Raw genomic sequence first — 25,705 nt, 5'->3', positions numbered from 1 at the left:
AATGTTCTTTTTAAATTACCCTTTCAATCCCCTCATGTCCTAGGATTGTTCATGTTAGAAAAAGGTCTTTTCCAGGATACTGTTTAACACAAGCAATTGTAATTGCAGTGGTCAGTGTTTGGGCTGTGGAAAAACCATAGAGTCTATTCGCCTGAGTCCAGAAGAGTATGAGTTTCTCAAAGGGAAAATCTTGAGGGATGTGATAGATGGAGGTGACCAATACAAGAAGACGACCCCTCAGGTGAGTCTAAAACAGGTTTTATTGTATTCTTGGATTGCTTGTCTAGAGCAAGGGTCAGCAAATTTTTTTCTGTAAAATGCCAGATAGTAAATATTTTAGGCTTTGTGGACCATACGGTCTCTGTTGCAACTTTTCCACTCTGCTGTTGTAGTGAAAACAGCCACAGGCAATATGTAAATGAATGAGCATGGTTGTGTTCCAGTAAAACTGTATTCATGAAAAGAAGCTGTGGCTGGATTTAGCCCACTGGCCAAAGTTGTCAACATTTAGGAGAGATGGCTTTGGAATTTCATAGAATAATTGGGTTAGACTATCATCCATCTATTCAAGTCAGTCCTATTTCATCTGGGCACAAGTGCATTTAAACCAAAAGGGTAGATGCTTATTCTTTGTCTAAACGCTTCCAGAAAACTGTGTTAGGTAAACTCCTTGTGGTTTCTCACAGCTTTTCTAGTCAAGAGGGTTTCAAGTAACTTGACAAAATGATTTCCAAGTTTTCTTAGTATTGAATTTGATTCTCTAAGTCATTTTTGTTTTGTTTTGCTAATCTTCAGTACCTTGCTTTGGGAGATTAAATCTGCCCAAGGACACCTCACTAATAAAACCTAGATCTGACTGACCCCAAAATCTTTGCCGTTACACTCTGTTGCCTCTCATGGAATGGAAAGTTAGAGAGAATCCATGGTTCCGTGTATGCCTGGCAGCCAGCTGGTTGTAGCAGCTCTTAATGCCTTAGGAATTTCTGCGAGCTAAACTATGGTTTAGACAAACTTCCCTTCTCTCATCAAACGTTGAACACTGTGTGTCTTTGGAAGTAGGCGTTGAGATAGATGTGAGGTTGTGGGAATCATGCTGTTGCGACCAAGAACTTACCATTTCTGTTGCAGGCCCATTGAATGTTCTTCCCACCCGCCAACTTTTTATTTAATAAAATTTTCAACCAAAAGAAAAAGAGAGAAAAATAGCACGATGAACACCTCCATACCCTTCACCTAGAGTAACCAGCTGTTGTTAGGCCACCTATATTTCCTCTCTATCTAGCTGTTTTTAGGAACCATTTAGAAGTAAGTTGTAGACGTGTTATCTTAAATATTTCAGCGTAGATCTTCTAAGAATAAGAGAATTCTGTGTAATTTAATACCATTATCACATTTAAGAATCTTAACATTATTTCAGAGTCATTTAATAAAAAGTACACAGATTTTCCCAGTTGTTCCCCCAAAATGTATTTTATAACTTTTTACCCTCTGATCCAGGATTCAATCAAGGCTCACTCATTGCTTCTGATTGCTGTCTCTCTCTCTAAATCCAGAACAGTTCCCCCTGCCTTTTTTTGTTTTTATGACACTGACTTTTTGAAAAGTCTGGGTGGTGTGTCTTGTATGTGGCTTCTCCAGCTTTGTGCCTATGACTCACTTGAGGATCTGGTTGAAATGCAAATGTGATTCCGTTTTCTGGAGTGAGGCCTGAGAGTCTGTATTCTGAAGAAGCTCCCTGGTGATGTGATTCTGGTGTTTGGACCACATTTTGAGTAGCAAGACTGTGGACTAATTGATTGTTTTCTCCTCATTAATTCAGTATAAAAGCTTTTGGGTATACTAGATGCTGTGTGCTCCTTATTGCATCACAGCAGCCACATAATATCAGGTTGTTCTCACTAGTGCAGATGCTAAGTTTGATCAGTTGATTAAGAGGACAACTCCCAGATATCGCCATTATAAAGGTACATTTTTTGTTTTATATATATTTTGTGTGTGAGTGAGGAAGATTGGCCCTGAGCTAACATCTGTTGCCAATCTTCCTCTTTTTACTTGAGGAAAATTGTTGCTGAGGTAACATCTGTGCTAATCTTCCTCTGTTTTATGTTGGATGCTGCCACAGCGTGGCTTGACAAGTCGTGGTAGATCCATGCCCAGGATCCGAACCTGTGAACCCTGGGCTGCTGAAGCAAAGCACACGAGCTTAACCGCTATGCCACTGGGCTGGCCCCAATCCTGTATCCCCTTTCTTGTCGTCTACCTCTCACCTTTAAGCTATTAATGAAACGTAGCAATTGCTGGTATTAATTGAATAATTACCGTATGTCAAGCACTTCTAGGCCTGTTACACTCACAGCAAACTTGCAAGGGTATCAGCAGTTTGAAGATGAGGACGCTCAGGATGAGAAATGTGTTCATGGTTAAAGAGCAGCGAAGAGAGGTCTGTGGCTGGATGGGTTCAGGTTTCGTTTTTGTAATATTGGTGAAGCAGAAGGAGCAGGGATGGATCCTGGGCACTGCCGGTGGACTGAGGTAGAACCAGCTCTTTTTCTGGGTCTAACGGGAAGGAATTAAGGATGGTGGATAACTGTGTAGGTGCAGCAAAGCGTTTAGAGCATTTATTCAGACCTCTAATTTCTCTGAAGGGCCCAAAGCAAATTGGTTGTTCGAAGATGGGAGAAGGTGTGATAGCGTAAGGGACCTTGAGGAGAGTTTTAAGCCTTGGAAGTTTGGAATATTTGTGAGAGGATTGGGGAAAGTATTACTGGATGTTGCTGAAGCCCCAGCTGAGGCTGGAGAGCCTGTGTTTCTAATGGCATTGATCTCTGAGCCATTTTCAGCAGTCCTGGGCCATCCAGGTACAGGAACAGAGAAGGCAGGTGGATTGGATGGTACAGGATTTTGCCAGTCTGCTACAGTTGAGGGAAAACAGGAGTTGAGGGTATAGATGAGAGGGTGGCTCAATTAATAGGCCATGAGATCAAGGGTGATGGGAAGGAAGTAAAGATGGGTGAGAGCTCATGGCTTAGGAGACAGTAGAGGTAAAAGTGGACTAGAAGCTCACTGAGGTTGAAGAGCAAGCATAAAGGAACTGAGAGTGACAATCAGGAGGTTTCATCAGTGTATGTTAGAGTTTAGATTTCAGAGATAGAGTGGTCTTGATGATGACAAAGTCCAGGGTATGCGAGTTACGAATGATGAAGAACCTGAGAGCCTAAAGTGCTAGATGGTCATCCACAGAGCTCTTGAGTGTCCATATGATAATTTTTAAAAATAATAATTAAGGGGCCAACCTGGTGGTGCAGCGGTTAAGTGCGCACATTCTGCTTTGGTGGCCTGGGGTTTGCCGGTTCAGATCCCAGGTGTGGACATGGCACTGCTTGGCATGCCATGCTGTGGTAGCCATCCCACATATAAAGCAGAGGAAGATGGGCACGGATGTTAGCTCAGGGCCAGTCTTCCTCAGCAGAAAGAGGAGGATTGGAGCAGTTAGCTCAGGGCTAACCTTCCTCAAAAATAAATAAATAAATAAATAAATAATTAAGGGGCCAGCCTGCTGGCATAGTGGTTGAGTTCATGCGCTCCACTTCAGTGGCCTCAGGGTTTATGGGTTTGGATCCTGGGGTGCAGACCTACACACCACTCATCAAGCCGTACTGTGGCAGCCTTTCACATAACGTAGAGGAAGATTGGCTCAGATGTTAGCTCAGCAACAATCTTCCTCAAGCAAAAAGAGGAAGATTGGCAACAGATGTTAGTTCAGGGCCAATCTTCCTCACCAAGAAAAAAAATAATTACAACCACATTTATGGAATGCTTACCAGGTGCCAGGCATTGTGCTTTACCGCTGAGGCTGGTGATGAAGACTGTGAGTCAGATAAATTCTTAAAAAATGTAGAGACGCCTAGGATGACACAAGATGATAGCAAAGAGGAGAAGTCAGCAAACCTGGCCGGGAGACCAAATCCAGCCCATCACTTGTTTTTGTAAATAAAGTTTTATTGGAACAAACCCACGCTCATTCATTTATGTATTGTCTGTGACCGCTTTTGCCCTGCGGAGTTGGGTAGGTACAAAAGAGACCATGCGGCCTGCAAGATCTAAACTATTTAAAGTCTGGCCCTTTATAGAAAAAAGTTTGTTGACCCCTGGTGTAGATGAATATCGGAAGCCTCAGCTGACGTGGGGAGTGGAGAAGTAGTGACTTTGAAGGAGCAGTGGGGACTAAGGTGGCCTCTCCTTTCTCCTTGGTCCTATAGCATGCTTTGAGAGAAGAAGCAGCTACTACTTAAGAATTAAGTAACTAAGAAGTCGTTGATGATTTTAGGGAAGGCAGTTTCAATACTACACTGGGGGCCAGGTTATAGCAACTGAGTGAACACACCCGAAGAAAGAAATGGGATAGTGGTGGCTGGAGGATGGTAGAGGTGAGGGAGGGTGTAGGGAGACGGGGAGACACACATGTTCGTAGGATGAAGAAAGTGTGTTGGTGAAGATAGCAATGTTAAATAAGCAGGACAAGCAGGAGAGAGAATGGATGACGGATGAGCGAGGTTCAGTGGTAGGAGAGTTGCCAAAAAGAGCCCAAATGGGGAGGTTAGAAATGAGAGAAACTTCATTTGAGATGTAGGAAAAGTGAGGATGAGTGTGGATATAGGTAAATGTACAGGTAGAGGGAGAGAAGGTTGAGGGAATTGGCATCTGCTATGTTAAATGGGATGCAAGGTGAGAGCTGGGAGTCAAGTGAAGGGCTCGAGGGAGCGAGGAAGGCTTGGAATGGTTCTTGAGGAGAATGGTGGAGATACTACTCAAGGCAGAAAGATTGTCACGGGGGGTTGGTGCTGAGATGTGAGTCAGTGAATTTGTACACATTTCTCTGTGTGAATGTGTGATTTAATATTTTTCCAACAGAGCTCGGCTCACCTAGAGTGGTCATGGTGAAGAGCAAATGTAGCCTTGGTTCAGATTTTGGGTTTTATTGGTTAGATGTGGCTGTGACAATGTGACAGGGAGCAGGGGAAGGTAGTTCCTACAGAGTAGTTAACATGATCACCATGGGGCCCAGACTAGACAGGCAAGGAAGGCACGCCGGAGAGCACTGTCCTGGAGGGTTCAAGGGACTGGTAGTCTCAATGTGGGATAGAAGAAAAGGGATAGTAAGAGTAAGGGAATGAAAACTGGAAGGCGGAGGTCAGAGAGCACGTGAAATAGTTGAGGCTAAGATTTCAGAGGGAGAGCCAGTCAGGCCCTGGCCAGCTCCAGCGTCAGGCTGTCCGGGTTTGGCATGCACCCAGGGTCAAGTTCAGCTCTGGAGTGTCATTTCCCGAAGATTTTCATCTTGCTTACTTTTTTGCTCACCATGTGTATTAATTTGCTAGAGCTGCCACTACAAGATACCACTAACTGGGTTGTTTAAACAACAGAAATTTATTTTTACACGGTTTTGGAGGCCAGAAGTCCAAGATCACGGTGTCGGCAGGTTTGGTTTCTCCTGAGCTTGCAGATGGCCCTCCTCTTGTTTTGTCCTCAGAAGCCCTCCTCTGTGCTTGAGCATTCCCGGTGTCTTTCTGTGTGTCCAAATTTTCTTTTTATATGAGGACACCAATGAGATTGGATTGTCTCGTTTTATGACCTCTTTTTACCTTAATCACCTCTTTAAAGGCCTTATCTCCAAATACAGTCACATTCTGAGGTACTAGGGGTTAGGACTTCAACATATAAATTGTGGGGTGGTCACAATTCAGTCCGTAACACCATTCATTGCAAATATGTAGTGTTATAACTATATTGTGTTCAGCATTTTAAATTATTTTGTACTGGGAACAAATAGCTGGCACTGCCTTCAATATTGCTTTCTAAAGCTTGCGTGTAATTTGGGAATGTGAGGTATAAACCAAGGAGTAAGTACTAAATCCATGTTGGGTTTCTTTGTCTACTTAAAAAAATTTATGATGTCAGCTGACCTCCATAAACACCTAAAATGAGCATTATCAAAATTGTTTTCAGGCTTATATGTTTTCACCAAATAGAACTTTTGTTCAAAACAAAGTACGTGAGATGGTACCCTCTAATGAAGTGGTTCTCAGCCTTGGCTGCTGGTTAGAATACTTTGGAAGATGTTTAAAACTTTCTGATACCTGGACTCCACTCCCTAAACCTTTTGGTTTTAAGTTGAAATTCAGTGGTATTACATACATTTGCATTGTTGTACAACTATCACCACCATCCATCCCCATAACTCTTTTCATCACCTGAAACTCTATACCCGTTAAACAATAACCCCACTCCCCCTCCTCCCAGCCCTTGGCAGCCACCATTATACTTTCTGTCTTTATGATTTTAACTTCTGTAAGTACCTTGTATAAATGGAATCATACAGTATCTGTCTTTTTGACTGGCTTATTTCACTTAGCAGTATGTCCTCAAGATTCATCGATGTGATAGCATATTGCAGAATTTCCTTTCTTTTTAAGCCTGAATAATATTCCATCGTATGCATATACCACCTTTTGTGTATCCATTCATCCATCAATGGACACTTGAGTTGCTTCTACATTTTAGCTGTTGTGAATAATACTGTTATGAACGTGGGTGTACAGATAACTCTTCAAGACACTGCTTGCGGTTCTTTTGGATGTCTACCTAGAAGTGGAATTGCTGGATCACATGCTAAATCTGTTTTTAAGTTTTTGAGGAACCGTGTTCCACAGCAGCTGTACCACTTTACATTCACACCAATAGTGCACAAGGGTTCCAGTTTCTCCACATCCTTGCCAACGCTTGTTTTGTGATTTTTTGATGGGAGCCATCCTAAAGGGGTGAGGTGGTATCTTGTGGTTTTGACTTATATTTCCATAATGATTAATGTAATCTTTTCATGTGCTTATTGGCCATTTTTATATCTTTTTTGGAGAAATATCCATTCAAGCCCTTTGTCCGTTGTTTTTGGGGGTTTTTTTGCTGAGGGAGATTGTCCCTGAGCTAACACCCGTGCCGGTCTTCCTCCATGTTGTGTGTGGGACACCACTACAGCATGGCTTGATGAGCAGTGTGTAGGTCCACACCTGGGATGCAAACCCCTAAACCCTGGGCTGCCAAAGCCGAGTGAGCGAACTTAACCACTATGCCACTGGGCTGGCCCTGCTTTGTCCATATTTTAAACAAGATTTTGGCTTTTTTATTGTTGAGTTTTAGATGTTCTCTATATATTCTGGATATTAATCTTGTATCAGATGTAGATTTTCAAATATTTTCTCCCATTCTGTGGGTTGCCCTTTTACTCTGTTGATAGAGTCTTTTTATACACAGAATTTTAAAAATTATCGTGAAGTCCAATTTGTTTATTTTTTCTTTTGTTATTTATGCCTTTGGTGTCATGTCCAAGAAAATCACTGCCAGACCCAATGTCATAAAGCTTTTGTTCCACATTTTCTTCTAAGAGGTTTTTTGTTTCAGGTCTTACATTTAGGTCCTTCATCCATTTTGAGTTAATTTTGGTATATGATGTTAGGTAAGGGTCCAACTACATTCTTTTGCATGTGGATATCCAGTTTTCCCAGCATCATTTGTTGAAAAGACTGTCTTTTCCCCCTCTTAGCACTCTTGTCAAAAATCCTTTGACCAGGGGCTGGCCCCGTGGTGCAGCGGTTAAGTGTGCATGTTCTGCTTCAGCGGCCTGGCGTTCGCTGGTTCGGATCCTGGGTGCCGACATAGCACCGCTTGGCAAGCCATGCTGTGGTAAGTGTCCCACATATGAAGTAGAGGAAGATGGGCACGGATGTTAGCTCAGGGCCAGTCTTCCTCAGCAAAAAGAGGAGGATTGGCAGTAGATGTTAGCTCAGGGCTAATCTTCCTCAAAAAAGAAAATCATTTGACCATATATGAGATATGAGAAGATCTGGGTTTATGTCTATTCCGTTGGTCTGTATGTCTGTCTTTATGCCGGTACCACACTGTTTTGATTACTGTAGCTTTGTAGTAAGTTTTAAAATCAGGAAGTATGAGTCTTCCAGTTTTGTTCTTCTTTTTCGAGATTGTTTTGGCTATTCAGGGTCCCTTGGGATTCCATATGAATTTTAGGATGAGTTTTCCTATTTTTGCGAAGAATGTCATTGAGGTTTTAATAGCCATTGCACTGAATCTGTAGATTGCTTTGGATGGTATTGACATTTTAACAATATTAAATGTTACAGTTCATGAACATGGGATGTGTTTCCATTTATTTATGTCTTTAATTTCTCTCAGCAACATTTTGTAGTTTTCATTGTCCAAGTTTTTCACCTCCTTGGTTAAGTTAATTCCTAAGTATTTCATTCTTTTTGATTCTAATATAAATAGAGTTGTTTTCATGATTTGCTTTTTAGATTGTTCACTATTAGTTTATAGAAATACAACTGATTTTTATGTGTTGACTTTGTATCCTGCTGCTTTGCTGAATTGATTTATTAGGTCTATCAGTTCTTGTGGAATCTGTAGGATTTTCTACATATAAAATCATATTGTCTGTAAACAAAGATAACTTTCTCTCTTCCTTTGCAATTTGGATGTCTTTTATTTCTTTTTCTTGCTTAATTGCTCTGGCTAGAACTTCCAGTACTATGTTAAATGGAAGTGATGAAAGCGGGCATCCTTGCCTTGGTCTTGATATTACAGGAAAAGCTTTTACTCTTTTACCATTGAGTATGATGTTTGCTGTGGGTTTTTCATATATGGCTTTTATGTTAAGGTAGTTTTCTTCTATTCCTAGTTTGATTAGGTGTTTTTATCATGAAAGGGTGTTGAATTTTGTCAAATGCTTTTTCTGCATTAATTGGATGATCATGTGTTTTTTTTCCCTTCATTCTGTTGATGTGGCATATTATATCGATTGGTTTTCATTTACTGAACCATCCTTGCATTCCGGGATTAAATCCCACTTTGTCATGGTATATAATCGTTTTAATAGCTGCTGAATTCTGCTTGCTGGTATTTTGTTGAGGATTTTTGCATCAGTATTCATAAGGGATATTGGTCTGTAGTTTTCTTTTAGTATCTTTTTTCTGAGTTTGGTATCAGGGTAATGCTGGCCTCATAGGATGAGTAGGGAAGTGTTCCCTCCTTTTCAATTTTTTGGAAAAGTTTGAGAAGGAGTGGTATTAGTTCTTCTTTAAATGTTTAGTAGAATTTGCCAGTGAGCCATCAGGTCTGGGACTTTTTTTTGTTGGGAGATTTTTTTATTACTGATTCAATCTCCTTATTAGATACAGGTGTATTCAGATTTTCTTTTTCTTCTTGATTATGCATCTTTTCACTTCCGTGATCAAAAGCAGCAATCAGAGCACAGAGTCCTGATATTTGGAGACCAGCATCCTTTTGCCCACTCTGGCTCCTGTTAGCTGTGTGCAGGCTGCTCCAGGAACATGTGTACAGCTACCTGCCATGTGGCTTGGAGTAAACAGTAGGTAGGTGCTGTGCTTAGATCTGAAACTGACTGAAATTAATCACAATTTATCATCCAGGGCTTCCTGTGGAAGTTGCAAATCTTCAACAGACTCCAGAGTTCCAAAATAGGTATATCAGACAGACTCTGTCAGTCCAATTGTTGTGTAGGTGGGGAGGCAGATTCCTGGTGCTTTGTTTTCTGCCATGTTCCCCTCAACTTGATGAATTTTAACACGTCTACACCTGTGGAGCTGTCACCACAGTCAAGATAATGAATATATCTATCACCCCCCCAAATTTTCCTTTTGCTACTTTGTAATGACTTCCTCCTACACCTCCCTCACTTCTGTCCCCCGAGATAAACACCATTGAATCATAGAATATGTAGTCTTGTCTAGCTTCTTTTATTCATAAGCATTTTGAGATTTTGAGATTTCATCCATGTTTTGTGTCTCAGTCATACGTTAATTTTTATTGCTGAGTAGTATTCCATTGTGTGGGTATACCACGATTATAAATTTATTCTCCTGTTGTTGGACATGTGGGTTATTTGCAGTTTGAGGCTATTACAAATATAGCTAACAAGAACATTCTTGTACAAGTCTTTGTACTTTACGCTTTTGTATTGGTTTCCTAGGGATGCTATAGCAAATCACCACAAACTGGGGGACTTACAATGACAGACATTTATTCTCTCACAGTTCTGGAAGCTGGAAGTCCACAGTCAAAGTGTTCACAGGGCCATACTCCTTCTGAACGCTTTAGGGAAGAATCCTTCTTTTCCTTCCCCTAGCTTCAGAAACTCCTGGCTCCTGGCGATCCCTGGTGTTTCTTGGCTTTTAACCACTTCGCTCCACTCTCTGTTTCCTCTTCTCTGTATGTCATCTCTTCTTGTAAGGACATCAGTCATTGGATTTAGGGCCCACCTTCTTCCAGTATGACTTCATTGTAAGTAGTTACATGTGCATCCAGGAAAGGTCACATTCTGGTGGACATGAGTTTTGGAGGGGACACTCTTCAACCCACTACAACTTTTCTTTCTGTTGGGTATGCATCTCGGAGTTAAACGACTGGGTCTTATGGTAGGTGTGTGTGTAGCTTTTTAAGAAACTGCCAAATTGTTTTTCAAAGTGGTTGTTCCATTTTACATTTCTACCAGCACTGTATGAGGAGTGGTGTACAGTTGCTTCACGTCCTGGCCAACAATCTCTCCCTTTAGCCATTCTAATGGATGTGAGGTAGTATCTCATTATCTTAATTAACATTTTCCTAATGACTGATAATCTTGAGCATCTTTTTATGTGCTTAATCGCCATCCATATGTCTTCCTTGGTGATCTTTTGCCCGTTTTTAAAATTGGGTTGTCTTCTCAAGTTGTAAGGGTTGTTTATATATTCTAGATACAAGTCTTATGTCAGATATAAACTATTTTGCAAATATTTTCTCTCAGTCTGTTGCCTGCCTTTCATTTTTTATAAAATAGAGATTCTGATTTAATTGCTCCGGTTTGGGGCCCAGGCATCAGAATTTTTGAAAGCTCCCAGATGATTTCCTATGGTCGAGAACCACTGCTTCTAATGTGAGGTTCTGAAGAATCCTAATGTATATTTGGCAGCTTCTTTTCTTTTTTTTTTTTTTAATTGAGTTATTGATAGGTTACAATCTTGTGAAATTTCAATTGTACATTAATGTTTGTCAGTCATGTTGTAGGTGCACCACTTCACCCTTTGTGCCCACCCCCCACCCCACCTTTCCCCTGGTATCCACTAAACTGTTCTTGGTCCATAGTTTTAAATTCCTCATATGAGTGGAGTCATACACAGATTATCTTTCTCTTGCTGGCTTATTTCACTTAATATAATTCTCTCAAGGTCCATCCATGTTATTGCAAATGGAATGATTTTGTTGTTTTGCAGCTGAGTAGTATTCCATTGTATATATGTACCACATCTTCTTTATCCATTCGTCTGGCAGCTTCTTTTCTACAGGATAATTTTGGGAAAAAGCCTCAGTCGTAGGTAAATTTTTAGCTTTTCAGTTCTAAACCTTTATTTACTGTACTTAGACATCCCAGCCAGCAGATGGCAATAGTGTAACATGTAAAAATTATCCTAGGTCATTTAACCAAGTCAATTAGGTTAAAGGATTTGGTGAGCTGCTTTTATTATCAAACTGAAAGATATCTATGTCATTTTTGTTTGTCAGGTTAATGATAGTAGGTAAAGATGGGAGCTGCATATGTGGATTTTAAGTGAACAAAGAAGAACTGCAGATAATGTGCATGTACTACTGATTCAACCACATGAAACTAATTGAGAGCACGTCAGTGAAGATCAAAAGAAGAATTTGGAGCTATGTGGATACTGTTAAATTTTTTTTTTTAGATTTATTCTTCTTTTCTTTTGAAGATTTTTCCTTCTTCTCCCTAAAGCCCCCCGTACATAATTGTATATTTTTTAAAGTTGTGGGTCCTTGTAGTTGTGGCATGCGGGACGCTGCCTCAGCGTGGCTTGATGAGCAGTGCTAGGTCTGCACCCAGGATCCGAACCCTGGGCCGCCAAAGCGGAGCACGCAAACTTAAGCACTCAGCCACAGGGCCGGCCCCTAGTTTAATATTAATAAGATTTTTTTCCCTCTTATTTTCCTTTGTTCTTAACAATTACATTAAATTACAGTCAGTTCTTTTTTTTTTCGTGTTCAACTGCTCAGGTATAACTTCAATTTTGTGTTTAATCTTTTTTTAGGGAAAATTTCAAACATAGGCAAAAGTAGAGAGGCTAGTATAACAACCCCCTAACTCAGTGATTCCTAACTCAAGGCCACTCTTGTTTCATTTATGCTTCTGCACATTCCTCCTTTGCCTCTCAGATTATTGTGAAGCCAATCTGAGCTTCATCGTTTGTCCTGTAAATTACAAATTCACTTTTAAGCAGCTTTCTTTATTTCTCTTATCTTAGAAATACTCCTTTGTAAAGTGATATTTTTCTTGTAGAGTAAATAACACTTTAGAACAGCAATTCTCAAACTTTTTGGTCTCAAGAGCCTTTTACATACTTAAAAATCAAGAACCCCTGGGAGCTTTTGTTTATGTGGGATTATATCTGTTAATAATTACTGGATTAGAAATAAAAACTGAGAACCTTTAAAAATAGATATTAATTTATTTAAAATAACAATATCAAAACTATTACATGTTAACATACATAACATTTTTTCTCAATCATAACCTAGCATCCAAAACAAAAAACACTCTGCGAGAAGAAAGCGTCGTCTTATGTATTTGTGAACCTCTCTGATTCCACTGCTTGATAGACGACGACGGAATGTTTCCATCTGCGTCTCTGTTCAGTCCGTTGTAGAACATTGTTTTGGTTGAAGCATGTGAAGAAAATGGAGACTCACAGAGATATGTAGTTGGAAAAGGAAAGAATATTTTATTGGTATTTTCAGATAATGGTGGTTATTCTTCTTTGATATTATGCCAAAATTCCACTGCATAGTTGTAAGCAAATGCGAGTGAAAAGGGCAGATAACATCTTAGTATTATTATAAAAGTAGTTTTTAATCTTGCAGATCCCCTAAAGGTGTCCTGGGGAAGCCCAGGGTTCCATGAACCAGAGTTTAGGAACCACTGTTCTAGAAATACTCTGCTTTAGATGGAGTTTCCTTTTTCTTTCTATTTGAAACGTTTAAGTGAAATTTATTTCCCTCAATTTTATTATACAAACATATTAAGAAAGGAAATTAAAGCAAAACAAAGACAACAGTGTCACTTCTCAGTGTATCTTCTTAGTTTTTTCTATTCTCTTTTAGTTCTTATTGAGACTTATTTCATCATCTTTTTTCACTTTCCAAAATGGAAATTTTTTTTCCTAAAAATAAAAATAATATTTATTAATTTTAAAAAAATTTCAGTGAAAATAGACAACTCTGAAAAGGAAATAATAGCCCACCATAATCCTCTCATTTTGAACTTTTAATGGAACTTTTTTTCAACTTTTAACGAAACTTTAATCACAATAGCAGTCCACCATAATCCTGTGATTTAGAACTTCTTAAATAAAACTTTAATGACTTGGGATTCTGTTTTCTAAAAAAGAAATTGGAGGAAGGCAAATTGCCTGTAGTACATTTAATTGAGTTTTTAGGGTTAAGTTTAAATCAAACCATTTGTTCTGCTTGATAATATCTCTTCAGTTAATTGACAGAAGGGAGGCCTTCTGGTGTTTCTCTAAGTACAGATTTAAGACAGTGCTTGTGACCCAAATGAAATGTCAGTATAAGAACTGATCTAATGTAGGTTTGTTTGTGTTTTTCTTAATTTGAGAGTGGCAGCTGCAGACTCTGAAAGACGTGAGCTAACTGAGCTCTTCATCACGGTCTTCAGAACCTTCACGCTCCTCTCCTGTGGGTTTGAAGATCTGGTTATCTCGAAGATGAACTATGGGGTTTTCCCCCAGGTTTAAAAAAATGTTGAGTGGTAAATGGCAAATTTTGGGGGTTTGGTAGTTTAAAAAAAAAACCTGAGAGAGAAATTTAATTATCTGCAAAGTATAGTTTTAAAGCCATGTGTTTCGAAGTCTCTATACAAGCCCATTAATGAATAAATAGTCCTCAATTTGTGAAAGTTCTGCCCAGTGCATACTTAATTAATCACTAATGCTGTTCCCCATTCCCTCTTCTTCAACTCAACAATTAAAAACTGGAAGATGGCCATGTGATCGCTTGGTCATCCAGGTGTGTTGGAGCAAGAATTGTGATAAAAAATGTGAAACTTCTAGAAAAATCAATGAGTTCAGAAGTACAGGAAGGGTAAACACGTGAAACAGCAGCAGCCTGACTCCTTGCAGTGGCCTTTTCAGCATCAGATAATCCCTTGTTTCTTCACTCTTCTCATTTTCTCTTTTGTATGGCACTTGTTGAAATTCTCCCAGCCGGGATCCACCCGTTTTTGTGAGCGGAAGCTTGAGGCAGAGCCTTTCCTCCTGAGGCCTCGCTGAGTCTGTTTGACAAGGGCACGAGAGTTGGGGGTGCGTGGGGGTGTTGGTTGCTGCTGTTTCAGAGTTGGTGGGTGATGTTTAGACGTGGAGGACATGGTGGGCGCGGCTCTGAGGAGGATCCAGAGCTGGAGGATCCCTGTGGATGACAGCGCAGAGGCCGAGGGAGAAAGGCACCCTCACGTGAGGAGGTTTGAACAGGGTGGGAGTGTGCAAAGGATGAACTTGACTGAGTTTTCTCTCAGGCCAATGGCGAGACAGTCTGGTCTTTCTTACACCCTGTGGTCTTGCTCCCTCAGGTGCAGTCTGGTACTATTGTTACAATGTAGCCCCATTATGCAGTTCGGCATCGAAACCAAGTCATTTTTTATAAATTTGTATTTATGGGAAACGTATTGTGAGTTCTGAATAGCCATTTTATAAGTGAATTTTTAGAAACAGTGTGTTGAAAGTGAGGCTCTGCCTAAAGTGACGACACTTTTCTTTCGCTTAGAAAATGCCGCCTCAGATTTCTGATTCCGTTTTTTTTTGCTGTGGACTCAATGTATCCATTTTTATTGCCTTTTCATTGGGTGGCCTTAGAGAATAGAATTGTGTAAATAAGATAGTGGATTAGAAACAATCCCGCACTGGTACTGAAGACACTAGTTTACTTCTGAGGGCAGAGAAAACTCCCCTTGTGGAAGAGCAGCAGCTGCGATGCTGAGCATGAGGCAGGGGCCGCCTCCACTCTCCGTAGCACCAAACTGCTGAGCTTTCGACAGAGGCCCCCCTTGCAGGCTTTCTCTCAGTAAATACAGCTTTCTCCTGGTTATGCAGATATCAAGAATGTCAGTCATCCTTGACCTGCCTCTTTCCTTCATGCCCCACCTCCAGTCTCCCAGAAAATGCTGTGGATTTTCTTTGGAGTCTCTCTGACCACTTCTCACCCTCACTACTTCCACATTTTGATCCAAGCCAGTGGCATCTCCAGACTGGACAGCTGCCATAGCCTGCTGACTGATCTCCCTGTTTCCCAGCACCCATGTCTGTTTTCAGCTGGGGTGGTCCATATTGGATCACATCACTCTTCTGGTTAAAACTCTCTAATAGCTTTCCATCTTGCTCAGGCTGAAACTCAGAGTCTTTACAGTGACCCATAAGGTCCTGTGCAGTCTGGCCCCCTTTGCCTCTCAGATCTTACTGCATTCCAGCCACACTGGACTCCTTGGTGTTTTTCCATCCTACCAGATATGCTGCTGCCTCAGGATCTTTGCACTTGCTATTTCCTCTTCCTCCAGTTATCTGTATGATTATTCATCCACCTCCTTCAGCTCTTTTCTTAAACATCTCCTTCTTAGAATAGTTCTTCCTGACCACCTATTTTCAATTGCATGTATTCCCTCACCCTCACCCAAGCAGCCCTGTCTTCTGTCCCTACTTTATTTTTCTTTATAGCATTTATCACCATATGACATCCTATGTACTTTATTTGCTTTTATTATCTATTTTTTCTCCATATTAGAATAGAAGCTCTGTGAGAGTAGGAATTTTTGTCTGTTTGAACTTAGAAGAGTGCTTGGCATAAAGATGCTGAATTTGTTGAATTAATGAATAATAGTTGCCATTTACTAAATTCTTACTATGTGTCAGGCACTGAGCTGGGATCTTTGTTATCACTAATCCTTGTGATCATCCTGTAAGGAAGGCAGCATCTCTTTTTGCTAAGCCTCAGAGAGGTTAAGTGACTTTGCCGAGTTTGTTAGTAGTAGAGCTCTAACCCAGATGATAACCCAGGCCTGTCTCCAGAGTCTGAGTTCCGTTCACAAAGCTTCCCTGTGTTCCTGGTGAAGTGCTGGTCGCTAGGAGGTTTAATAAGGTATGGTTTGCTGTTCTTCTTTTGATAAGGGAAAGTATACAGTGCATTTCTAACAACACTTTCCATCTTGGATTATCTTGACTTTAAAAGATTAAAATGAAATGAAATTGAGTGTTTAAAGGAGCATGCCTCAGTTATCTGGAATGTTTACTTATATGTAGACATTATTCTCCAAATGCAAGGGAGAAGGGAGTATTGTTTGTATACTTGAAGAAGTCAAGAGATATTTCAAATACTAATTCTGCTTTTTAATTAGTTTTAACTATGGTTTTTTTTCCAAAAAGCAAACATTTGGGGGCTGGCCCAGTGGTGTAGTGGTTAAGTTCAGGCGCTCTGCTTCAGTGGCCAGGGGTTTGCAGATTTGGATCCTGGGTGCGGACCTAACACCGCTGGTCAAGCCATGCTGTGGTGGCAGCCCACATGAAATAGAAGAAAATTGGCACAGATGTTAGCTCAGGGCCAATCTTCCTCACCAAAAAAAGAAAAAAAGCAAACATCTGTATAGGCTCATTATATGCTAGTTGCTATTATGAGTACTTTACAACTATTAACTCCTTTAACATCATCTTTATAATAACCATGGGAAAGTTACTTCATTACTCTTATTTCTACTTCCTGATCTTTGAACAGAGAAGATTGGACCACATGGTCTCCAAGGCCCTCCAGCTCTGAAATGTTAAGACTTTCTAACTGTTGCCAGGCAACCTAGTTCTGTGTTACGATGAGGTCATCTTTTCCTAGCAGGAGCAGATATGATGGTGGAGCCCTGAACTCACCGCAGAGTAGGAGAGGAAGCTGTGATTTAGATGAATAAAAATGCACAGTCTGTATCTAGCGTGGTGTCGGTCTAGGAAGGAAGAGAGGGGCATCAGATCATTGCTGAGGTTTTGATGGTGTGAAGCTCCATAGATGGCTTCACTGCTTTTCCTTAATATCTTAAGGTAGAAATTGGAAGTCGGGAAGTCTTGAGCAGAGCACCGAACACTTCCTTATTATCCAGCACTACTTTTTAGCTATAGGTTGAAGCTTGGCCAGTGGTTCTTCTCTCTCGAGGTTTCAAGAAGTAGCAAATGGAAAAGTCAAGAACTTGGAACATGAAAATATTAAACTTGAATCTGATCAGCGTTCTGGAGCCAACTACTAATTTACAGGAATTGTTGGGGACTTATTACACCTCAAGGATAGAATCACCAGATCTGGTCCATGGGAAACTGTAAGACAAACAACCCAGCTTCTTCCAGTAAATCAGTGCAAGGAGAGAGAACACCTACAGATCCAAAGCAGTTTGTGATAGATCAACCGTTTGCAGGATGTGGATGATATTGGGCCTTTAATTCCTGATCTGAACAATCAAGGAATCTGAACACCAATTGTTGGAGATGTTAAGAAATTGTTATTGATTTTTTTACATGTAGTAATACTGGTCAGTTGTGTTTTAAAACTCTTTATATTTTAGAGCTACACACTGAAATATTTATAGATGAAATGATGTGAGCTCTGAGATATGCTTCAAAAATAACTGGGAAATGGAACCTAGAGTAGTTGGGGTTACATGTGGAACAAGATTGGCCATAAGTTGATAAAATTAGTTTATGGATTCAGTGGGATTTATTGTATTATTCTGTCTACTTCTGTAAGTTTGAAATTTCCGTTGTAAAAATCTTTCTTAAAAAACTGACGTATTAGGGGCTGGCCCCGTGGCCGAGTGGTTAAGTTCGAGCGCTCCGCTGCAGGCGGCCCAGTGTTTCGTTAGTTCGAATCCTGGGTGTGGACATGGCACTGCTCATCAGTCCACGCTGAGGCAGCGTCCCACATGCCACAACTAGAAGAACCCACAACGAAGAATACACAACTATGTACCGGGGGGCTTTGGGGAGAAAAAGGAAAAAATAAAATCTTTAAAAAAAAAAAAACTGACATATTAAATAAATACCATATGCTTTCAGGATAGAAGTTATAAAGAGGGAGATTTTAAAACAAGGCATCTTTAGTGAATTTCATGCAGAGGCAACATCATCATCTAGTATTTTTCTCCACACAAACATATATTCGTTATAAAAGATGAAAGTAGTTCAGAAATGTCACTATAAGAAAGTGAAAGTCCCCTTCTTTAATCAAATAGTATTTTTAAAATACTGAAAATTGTCCTGTCATTTGCACATGGTAGCAGTCCTTTTTCCATTTATGAAATGCACGAGATGAAATTTACATCACGAGGTGAAGAGAGAGTTCATACTGAACCACATTGCTTTTGCCTTGCAAAAGGGTTATTGTTTGTTCTGGGGAGTCTTAAAAAAAAGAATCCTGTATGTGTTAGTCCATTATATTGTGACAGCTGTAGCTAAGTGGCAGTCTGGAGTGCTCCGTGTGCAGCCACCCCTGCCTTTAGTCAGGTGGCCACTGCAGGTTAGTTCTGGTGTGGTTAGGCCTTCCACGAAGGGAGCTTTGAACCTGAGAGCCTCCGTCCTCCGAGCTGCAAACTGGGAGATGTGGAGTAAGGGGATTTCCACTCTTTGTTAATGAGCTCTCCAGGCACGTTTCCTCTTTGTTTTTGCCTTTTCCTCAGCTGTAAGCAGCTGCAGGAAGTAAAATGTGATTTCCTGCACTCAGGAGTGCTGGCTTTTCTTCTGCAGACTTATAACTGGAAGAGTGGACTGGGTATGGATTGAGCTACCTACACAGCTGATTTAAATGCTAGGTTTTGTTTTGTTTTGGTGAGGAAGAGTGGCCCTAAGCTAACATCCGTTGCCAGTCTTCCTCTTTTTTTTTTTCTCCTCAAAGCCCCAGCCCGTAGCTGTAAGTCCTTCTAGTTCTTTCACATGGGACGCTGCCACAGCATGGCCTGGTGAGCGGTGTGTAGGTCCCCGCCCAGGGTCCGAACTGGTGCACCCCCAGCCTCTGAAGCAGAAACGTGTCAGAAATCAGAGTCTTCATAAATACTTCTCCCTTTCTAGGCTCCCATCCTGCCATTGCGTTTCTTTTGTGACTTTACTCTTTGCCACCCAGACTGAAGAGATTAAAACCGATTTTGCCTCTTGCCCTTCACCTGTGTCTATCAGTCACTAACCCTCTGTGCAGTTTTCTTTATCTGCCTCTGCTGCTCCCTTTCCACCACTGCCATCTTGTCTAGGCCTTGGACGTTTCAGCCTCAACCTCCTTCTTGCCTCCTAACTGGTTTTCCTGTGTCTGCACTTTCCTTCTTCCATCTGTTTTCACACTGTTGCCAGACCCATCTTTCCAAACGCTGATTTAATCGTAGTATTCCCTTGCCTGAAATCCTTCGTGCAGTTTCCCGTTCTTACCCTGAAAGCAACTCCCTCTCCACAGTTTCGGGGCAGCCTGCTTTTCAAGCCCCATTGTTCATTACTCTCCTCCACAAACTCCTGCTTCACCCGGAGTCGGCTGCTCCCTGCCTCTGGACTGCTTTGCTGTTTTCTTCCTCTGCTTTTTCCCTTCATCTAAATGTACTCCTATCTCCAAATCCTGTTTTTCTTCAAGGCTTATCTCAAGTCCCTTTTGTGTCAGAAGCCTTTCCTCACCTCTATAGTCTGCATTTATCTTTTCTTCCTTTGAACTTGTTGCATCTATTAACTCTGGCACACGTTTGGCTATAAATCCTATACCTGTGTTCTTGTTTTGGGGCTTACTTTTCCACATCAGTATCTGTAGTCTCTTCAGCCACGTTATAAACTCTTTGTGAGGAACAGGGCACCCTCCTTTGTATTCTCCACAACGCTTGGCATCCAGTGAGCGTGCAGTACATATTGCTGTTTGTATGTTAAACCATCCAGTATTTGCATTTCTTATGTCATGGCTACCATTTACCTGATCATCTTGTGGAAGCTTTACCATACATTGAGGGAAGGAGAGTTTTATATGCTGTGCAGGTGAGGGAACGGGCTCGGAGAAGTTCCTGAACGGCGGAGCCAGCGCTACACGGTTTAAGTCATGAAGCCCGGATTCAAACCCACATCGCTGGACTCAGTTACACATGCTGTTTGCACTTATTAGTAATTCTACCTCCTTATTAGTCTGATGCGTGTTTTTGAGGGTGGAAGAGTACTTAACTCTTAGCTTGCTATTACTTGCTTAATTAATGGCAGCAGAAGAAAAAGTGCGCAAACAGGGATTAGTGGTATTTGCTAGCCGGAATTATGAAACAGATGCAAACTGTGTCAGAGTTCACAGGAAAATAGAATTTCCCTAATCTTGTTGATTACTGGTGGGATGACTCATCTTCCAGTTGTACGTTGCTCTTAAGTTATTCAGTATTTGCACAAGTTAGACCTAGAAGGGAAAACCACTGATGAGATGTACAAGACACGTCATTTGAGCCCGTGAGTGTTCCCGGGATATCCCCAAGACTTCTACCTGAGAAGTCTTGCCTTTCCCATTTACTGCTTGACTCTTTCACCTTTCCAGTTTCTTTCAGGGTAAAATCACTTCCCATTTCCTTTCTGCCCATCATGTGGACAGCTTCCATGGGCTACTTTCTTGCTACTGCAATGCAGGAAGATTTACTGTATGCTATTGAACATTAGTCAGATTTAGTATCGTTTATCTTAGGCACTAGAAATTCCAGGAATTTAAAATTTTCCCTTCTCTATTCTTGATTTTTTTTTTTTCATTAAAAGAGGACAAAAAGACAATCCAAACCATTTTCTTTTTTAATCAGTAATAAAATTGGGTATAGATGATAGTAAATTCTACTTCACTGCTGTAAGAAAATTTTAAACTTTGATGACTTTTGCAGATACAACTGATAAATTGTTGTTTCTACTTTATAAACAAAAGAAATAGCTCATTCAGCTCTAAAGTAATGAGTTAAGTAGGAGTCAGGAATAGAGCCTCCGTATTTTTTATGTAGTTATTAGCTTGGTCTTTTTTCCCCTCGACATCTCAGTTTTCTAATAGGATTGTTTTGAGGATAGAATCAGAACCCACATACACATTGTGAAGCATAAGGTAATCTACAGGGATGCGCTACAGGCAAGCTCCAGCAGAGAGCACTTGATTTATGAATCATCTCTACACGTGCGCTGCAAGGGCAGCGGATCTAGTCCCGGGATAGACCCTTTGAAGGGCATGGGCCGAATGGTCTCTTTGGCCCCTGAATCAGAACGCCTGGGCACAAACGAAACGTAGAACATGTTTTTCTTATTCTTGTGGAGGCAGTTAGGTTATTGGTACTTACGGGGATCCATCTCCTCTATGGCCATATGAAGACAGGAGCCCGTTTCTGAGTCGGGAACAGAAAGCAGGGAAAGTTATTTTCCTGGTATCCTGTATTAAAATCCAGAGTTCTAAATGGTGACAAACCATTGGTAAAACTTGTACTATTACTAGTTACCTAAAACACGTGTAGAGGCTTTTGTAGTATAGACTTTCTATAGTCAAATCATTTCATTTTATTGAGTCCTTACAATAGCCTTCTGAAGTAGGTAGCCCCATTTTATAGCTGAGGAACCCGAGGCCCAGGAAACTGAAGTGAGTTGACCAAAGTCCTATGAGCTAATGGCTGGCCCAGCTGGGAAGATGCAAACTCAGGTTAGCTCATCGCTAGTCCAGGCTCCAGTGTCCTCACAGCTCCTCTGAGGGTTTGTGCATGTCCCTGAGGAGGATAATAATAACATCGTATCCAGACTTATTAGTAAAGGAAGCATTTTGATTTTGGTCACTTTTTCGGGGTGAACAATGAAGAATCTACAAAGATTCTTAAAAAGAGCCTTGGGCAACTCTGCGTAATTGCTTTTCTCTGGAAATTCTTTCTGAGTTCTCTTAGTTAAGTTCTGTCTATGTATAGTGCTCAATTTTTCTTCAAGCCATTTCTCTCCCTTATTTGAAAAATAAGTGTTGACTTTCTGATTTCCTTTTAAAAGGTTCTTCAGTGAGTCTTATCTGTGCAACGTTTTTGTTTTGTTTTGTTTTGTTTGGGGATCACCCGGTGAAAGGACTTTAATATTCTGCGTGTTTGCTTCCAGGGAGGGAGGGAGCTGGGCCCTGTGCTGGTGCCTCAGAGCAGGCTCCTGGTTGGCTGCGCAGCAGAGGGGATTTCCAGGGTGTGTGAGCATGGATGAACTCCTTGAACTGAAAGCAGAATTTAAAAAACAAACAAAAACGTGGTTGATAGCATTTCTGGATTTGCAGGATCCAAGCCGGTTATTGCCTTTCCATGCCAGATCTGTTTCTTTCTAATTTAGGAGCAAGATTCTGTGATGAAAGATATGTTGTTTTTTTGCCTTTCTTTTAGCTGTTCTCTGTAAGTCTGTTAGGATATGACATGAAAGGGAAAGAGAGTGGGATTAAAAGAATATGGCTTTTTGTTCTACCTGGAAATTTAATTTCTAAACCATCTTTACCTGAATAAGATCTATTTCCCAAAGCCCAGGCACGATTTAAGAAATAACTTTATACTTGTGAGTAAATTTCATTCTGTCTGGGGTATTTAGTAGAAAAATCGGCTTGGAAATATACTTAGCTGCTAGAGAACATGTGTCTTTAACTCTTGATTCGAGATGATTGAGAATTGTTTAGTGAAACCTTTTCAGTCCTTTATGTAATTGATAGTGGGCTATCATTTTGTATCTCAAGACAAAAAAATAGATTATCTTCTTCCTCCTTCCCCCTCACTCCTCTTCCTCTTCCTCCTCTTTTTTTTTCTTTCTAGCTGTATGGTTTTTCATTGTGTAGAATGACTAATTTGGTTTCTTATTTAGTCTTCTATTAATGAAAATTTAGGTTAAGTTTCTTACTATTAAAAAAATGCCACTGTGAATCATCTTACACGTTCGTAATTTCTCATATATTCTAATACAGCTGTAAGATAGATTCCTGCAAGTTGAATTCCCGGGGGAATGGGGAGATATCAATTTTGACTGGCCTTCGTGGAAATTTTCTCAGTATACTTGCATACTGATCAACAAAGTATGAGCATTCTTGTTTCTCCACAGCTTTGTGTTCCAGTGTGTCATCACACGTTTTGATCTTTGCCCATCTTAAGTGAGAAATGGAGTCTCAGTGTAGAGTCAATTTACATTTTTCTTAGTAAGTAAGTCAAGGATCTTTTCATGGGTTTAAAAGCCACTTGTCTTTCTTTTCTGCCAACTGCTTGCTTCTGTCTTGCCCATTTTTTACTTGAATTATTGAGGGTTTTTTATTGGTTTGTAGGAGTTCTTTTTTTGAAAAATTTGTTATTTGAATTACAGATTTTTTGAGGCTTTTTTTTACCTGCAGTTTTTTTTCCATGCACATTTTTAAATAGTCACATTTATCAAAATTTTCTTTTATGGCTCCTGGGTTGCATATTTAGAAAGGCCTTTTCCATTACAAGATTATTTAAAAACAAACAACAAACACAAACAAAGAACCTCCTTTTGCCCGCTGCTGCTTTTGCTTTTGTTGTTTTCCCTTTCAATTTCTGATCATTTGGAATTTTTTCTGATGTAAATGAGGTATAGTACCAACTTGATTTTTTCCCAGCTAATTACCCAATTGTGTCAACACTATTTATCTAAAAACCCGTCTTTTCCCTGACTAGGTTGGAATGGCACTTGTAGCATGTATCAGATTCCTATATATATTTGGGTCTGTTTCTGGACTTTCTGTTCTGATTCATTAATCTGTGTGCATGACCAAACTGTTTTGGGCTTTGTAGTTTTATAATATGTCTTAATATATAGAAGAGCTCATCCATAGGACTGAGGTTTTGGCCCTTTTTTAAATAAACTTTCAAGGGACAAATATTATAGGTCTGTGATAAAATGTATTAATAATGTTCCCTGGGGCAAAATCATGTTTTGTATATATTACAGAGTCCCATTACCCATGGCTTTTAAACATTTTTGACCACAACTCAAGTGCAAAATACATTTTATGAAACAACCCATCTACTAACTGAAAAAAGATTTTACATACAGAAAATTACGTTCTCTTGCTACATGTGTTGCACTGTATTTTAATTGTTTACTTTCCCCTAGAATTCTGCTTCCAACCTATTAAACTGATTTCACAACTCAGTAATGGGTTGTGACCTGCAGTTGAAAAATACTTCATTAGGCATCTATTCAGGTGAAATCCCATTAGTCCATAAGTCGTTTTTTGGGGAGAGCAAGAGAAGGAGGGATATCTCTCCTAAATACACTAGGGAGAGCACATCAAAGCAAGTAGGATTTCTCAACAAGAGAACTCATGAAGGACATTTGCGTTTCTCTTTCATTGTTTCCCAGTACCTTGTGGGGAATGGCAGTTGTCTTGACTGACGCGCCTTGCTAAAGAACTTAATAATATGTGCTGTCCGGGAAGGAGGAAAAACTTACAAGGCAGGTGCCAGGGGGCTCAGGCCCGGGTGGGAACTACTCCACTGCCTTAGAACATAGTTGTTTTATTGTCTTCTGGCTTTTGGGGTTCCCAGCTTGACTTTTCTTGCTCTGAGGTGTAGTAGAACACATGAGAGCATGGACTTCTATGTTTCAAATCCCAAGTCCACCACTTAACTAGTTATGTGACGTGCTTAACTTCTCTCTGCTTTAGTCTCCTAATCTGTTAAGTGGAGAAAATGGTAATACCTACCTCATACCACTGACAGAAGAATAAGAGAGTTAATAGATGAAACACACTTAGATTTCTTGTTTTTGTGATCTACATGGCACATGGAAATCTCTGTAGAAGTCTTTGTGTTGTTATTATTATTTGGCCTGGATATATATAGGATTTTTTTTTTCTTCAACCCCCAAATTAAAACTTTTATGGGAAGAGGACTAGGTGAATTTTATCATTAAGTTTCCCTGAAGCTCATGACTCCTTAAAGATTTAGATATTTTTTAATCTTAGGAAAGATATATTTTTTTAAATGATTGGTTCTCATCTTTTTGTTCTGATTTGTTCCTTGGGAGCGCCTTTGTGAGGCTTAAGTTGGACCTCTAGTCTCTGTCCTTTATAATGTTCCTTCTCTTAACTCTCTTTTTGTTCTTTTCCTCTGCGTTCTACTAGAATTTTCCAGAGTTTGTGCTGCATTTCATAAAATCCATGTTCTAGTATGTTACTTCCAATCTTTACGGCTTTCACCGAAGATTTAGTTCTGCTGTTGCATTTTGTTTTTTCTTGCATTTCTGTTTTATTTTTGCCAGATCCCTTTGCATCTCCTGCTGTTGTCTCCTTAAAGCTCATTGCTCTTTCTTCATAGATGCAACCAAGTTTGTCCTCTTATTTATTAAGAGGACAATAATAAAATATGTCCTCTGCCTGTCCCCTAGTTTTTGGCATTTCTCAGGGCTTCCTTCCTGTTTTCCTACTCTGCCCACGCTCCCTGTCCATTTTCACCCACTCCTGTGGTTTTCTCTACCACCTGTATGCCAGGGACACAGATCTTTATAGCTCCAGCCCTCGCATTCTCACCCAACCCCAGACTTCCTGTTGGACCTTTTCCTCAATG

The 25,705-nt window shown here is 40.3% G+C and overlaps 1 protein-coding gene across 3 annotated transcripts in view; it reads left to right on the top strand.

The window, feature by feature from the left end:
• PRORP (protein only RNase P catalytic subunit) overlaps positions 1–25,705 on the top strand; it is a 115,611-nt gene that overhangs the window by 4,256 nt on the left and 85,650 nt on the right. For all 3 annotated transcript variants that reach the window (XM_046652901.1, XM_046652900.1, XM_046652902.1), the window contains exon 4: positions 109–241. In XM_046652901.1, the coding sequence (XP_046508857.1) occupies positions 109–241 (133 nt within the window). The remainder of the gene's footprint in view (positions 1–108; positions 242–25,705) is intronic.

Source organism: Equus quagga, chromosome 2, assembly GCF_021613505.1.
Source record: "Equus quagga isolate Etosha38 chromosome 2, UCLA_HA_Equagga_1.0, whole genome shotgun sequence".
In the NCBI taxonomy this organism is placed as follows: domain Eukaryota; kingdom Metazoa; phylum Chordata; class Mammalia; order Perissodactyla; family Equidae; genus Equus; species Equus quagga.
This window is presented reverse-complemented; position numbering and strand designations above follow the sequence as displayed.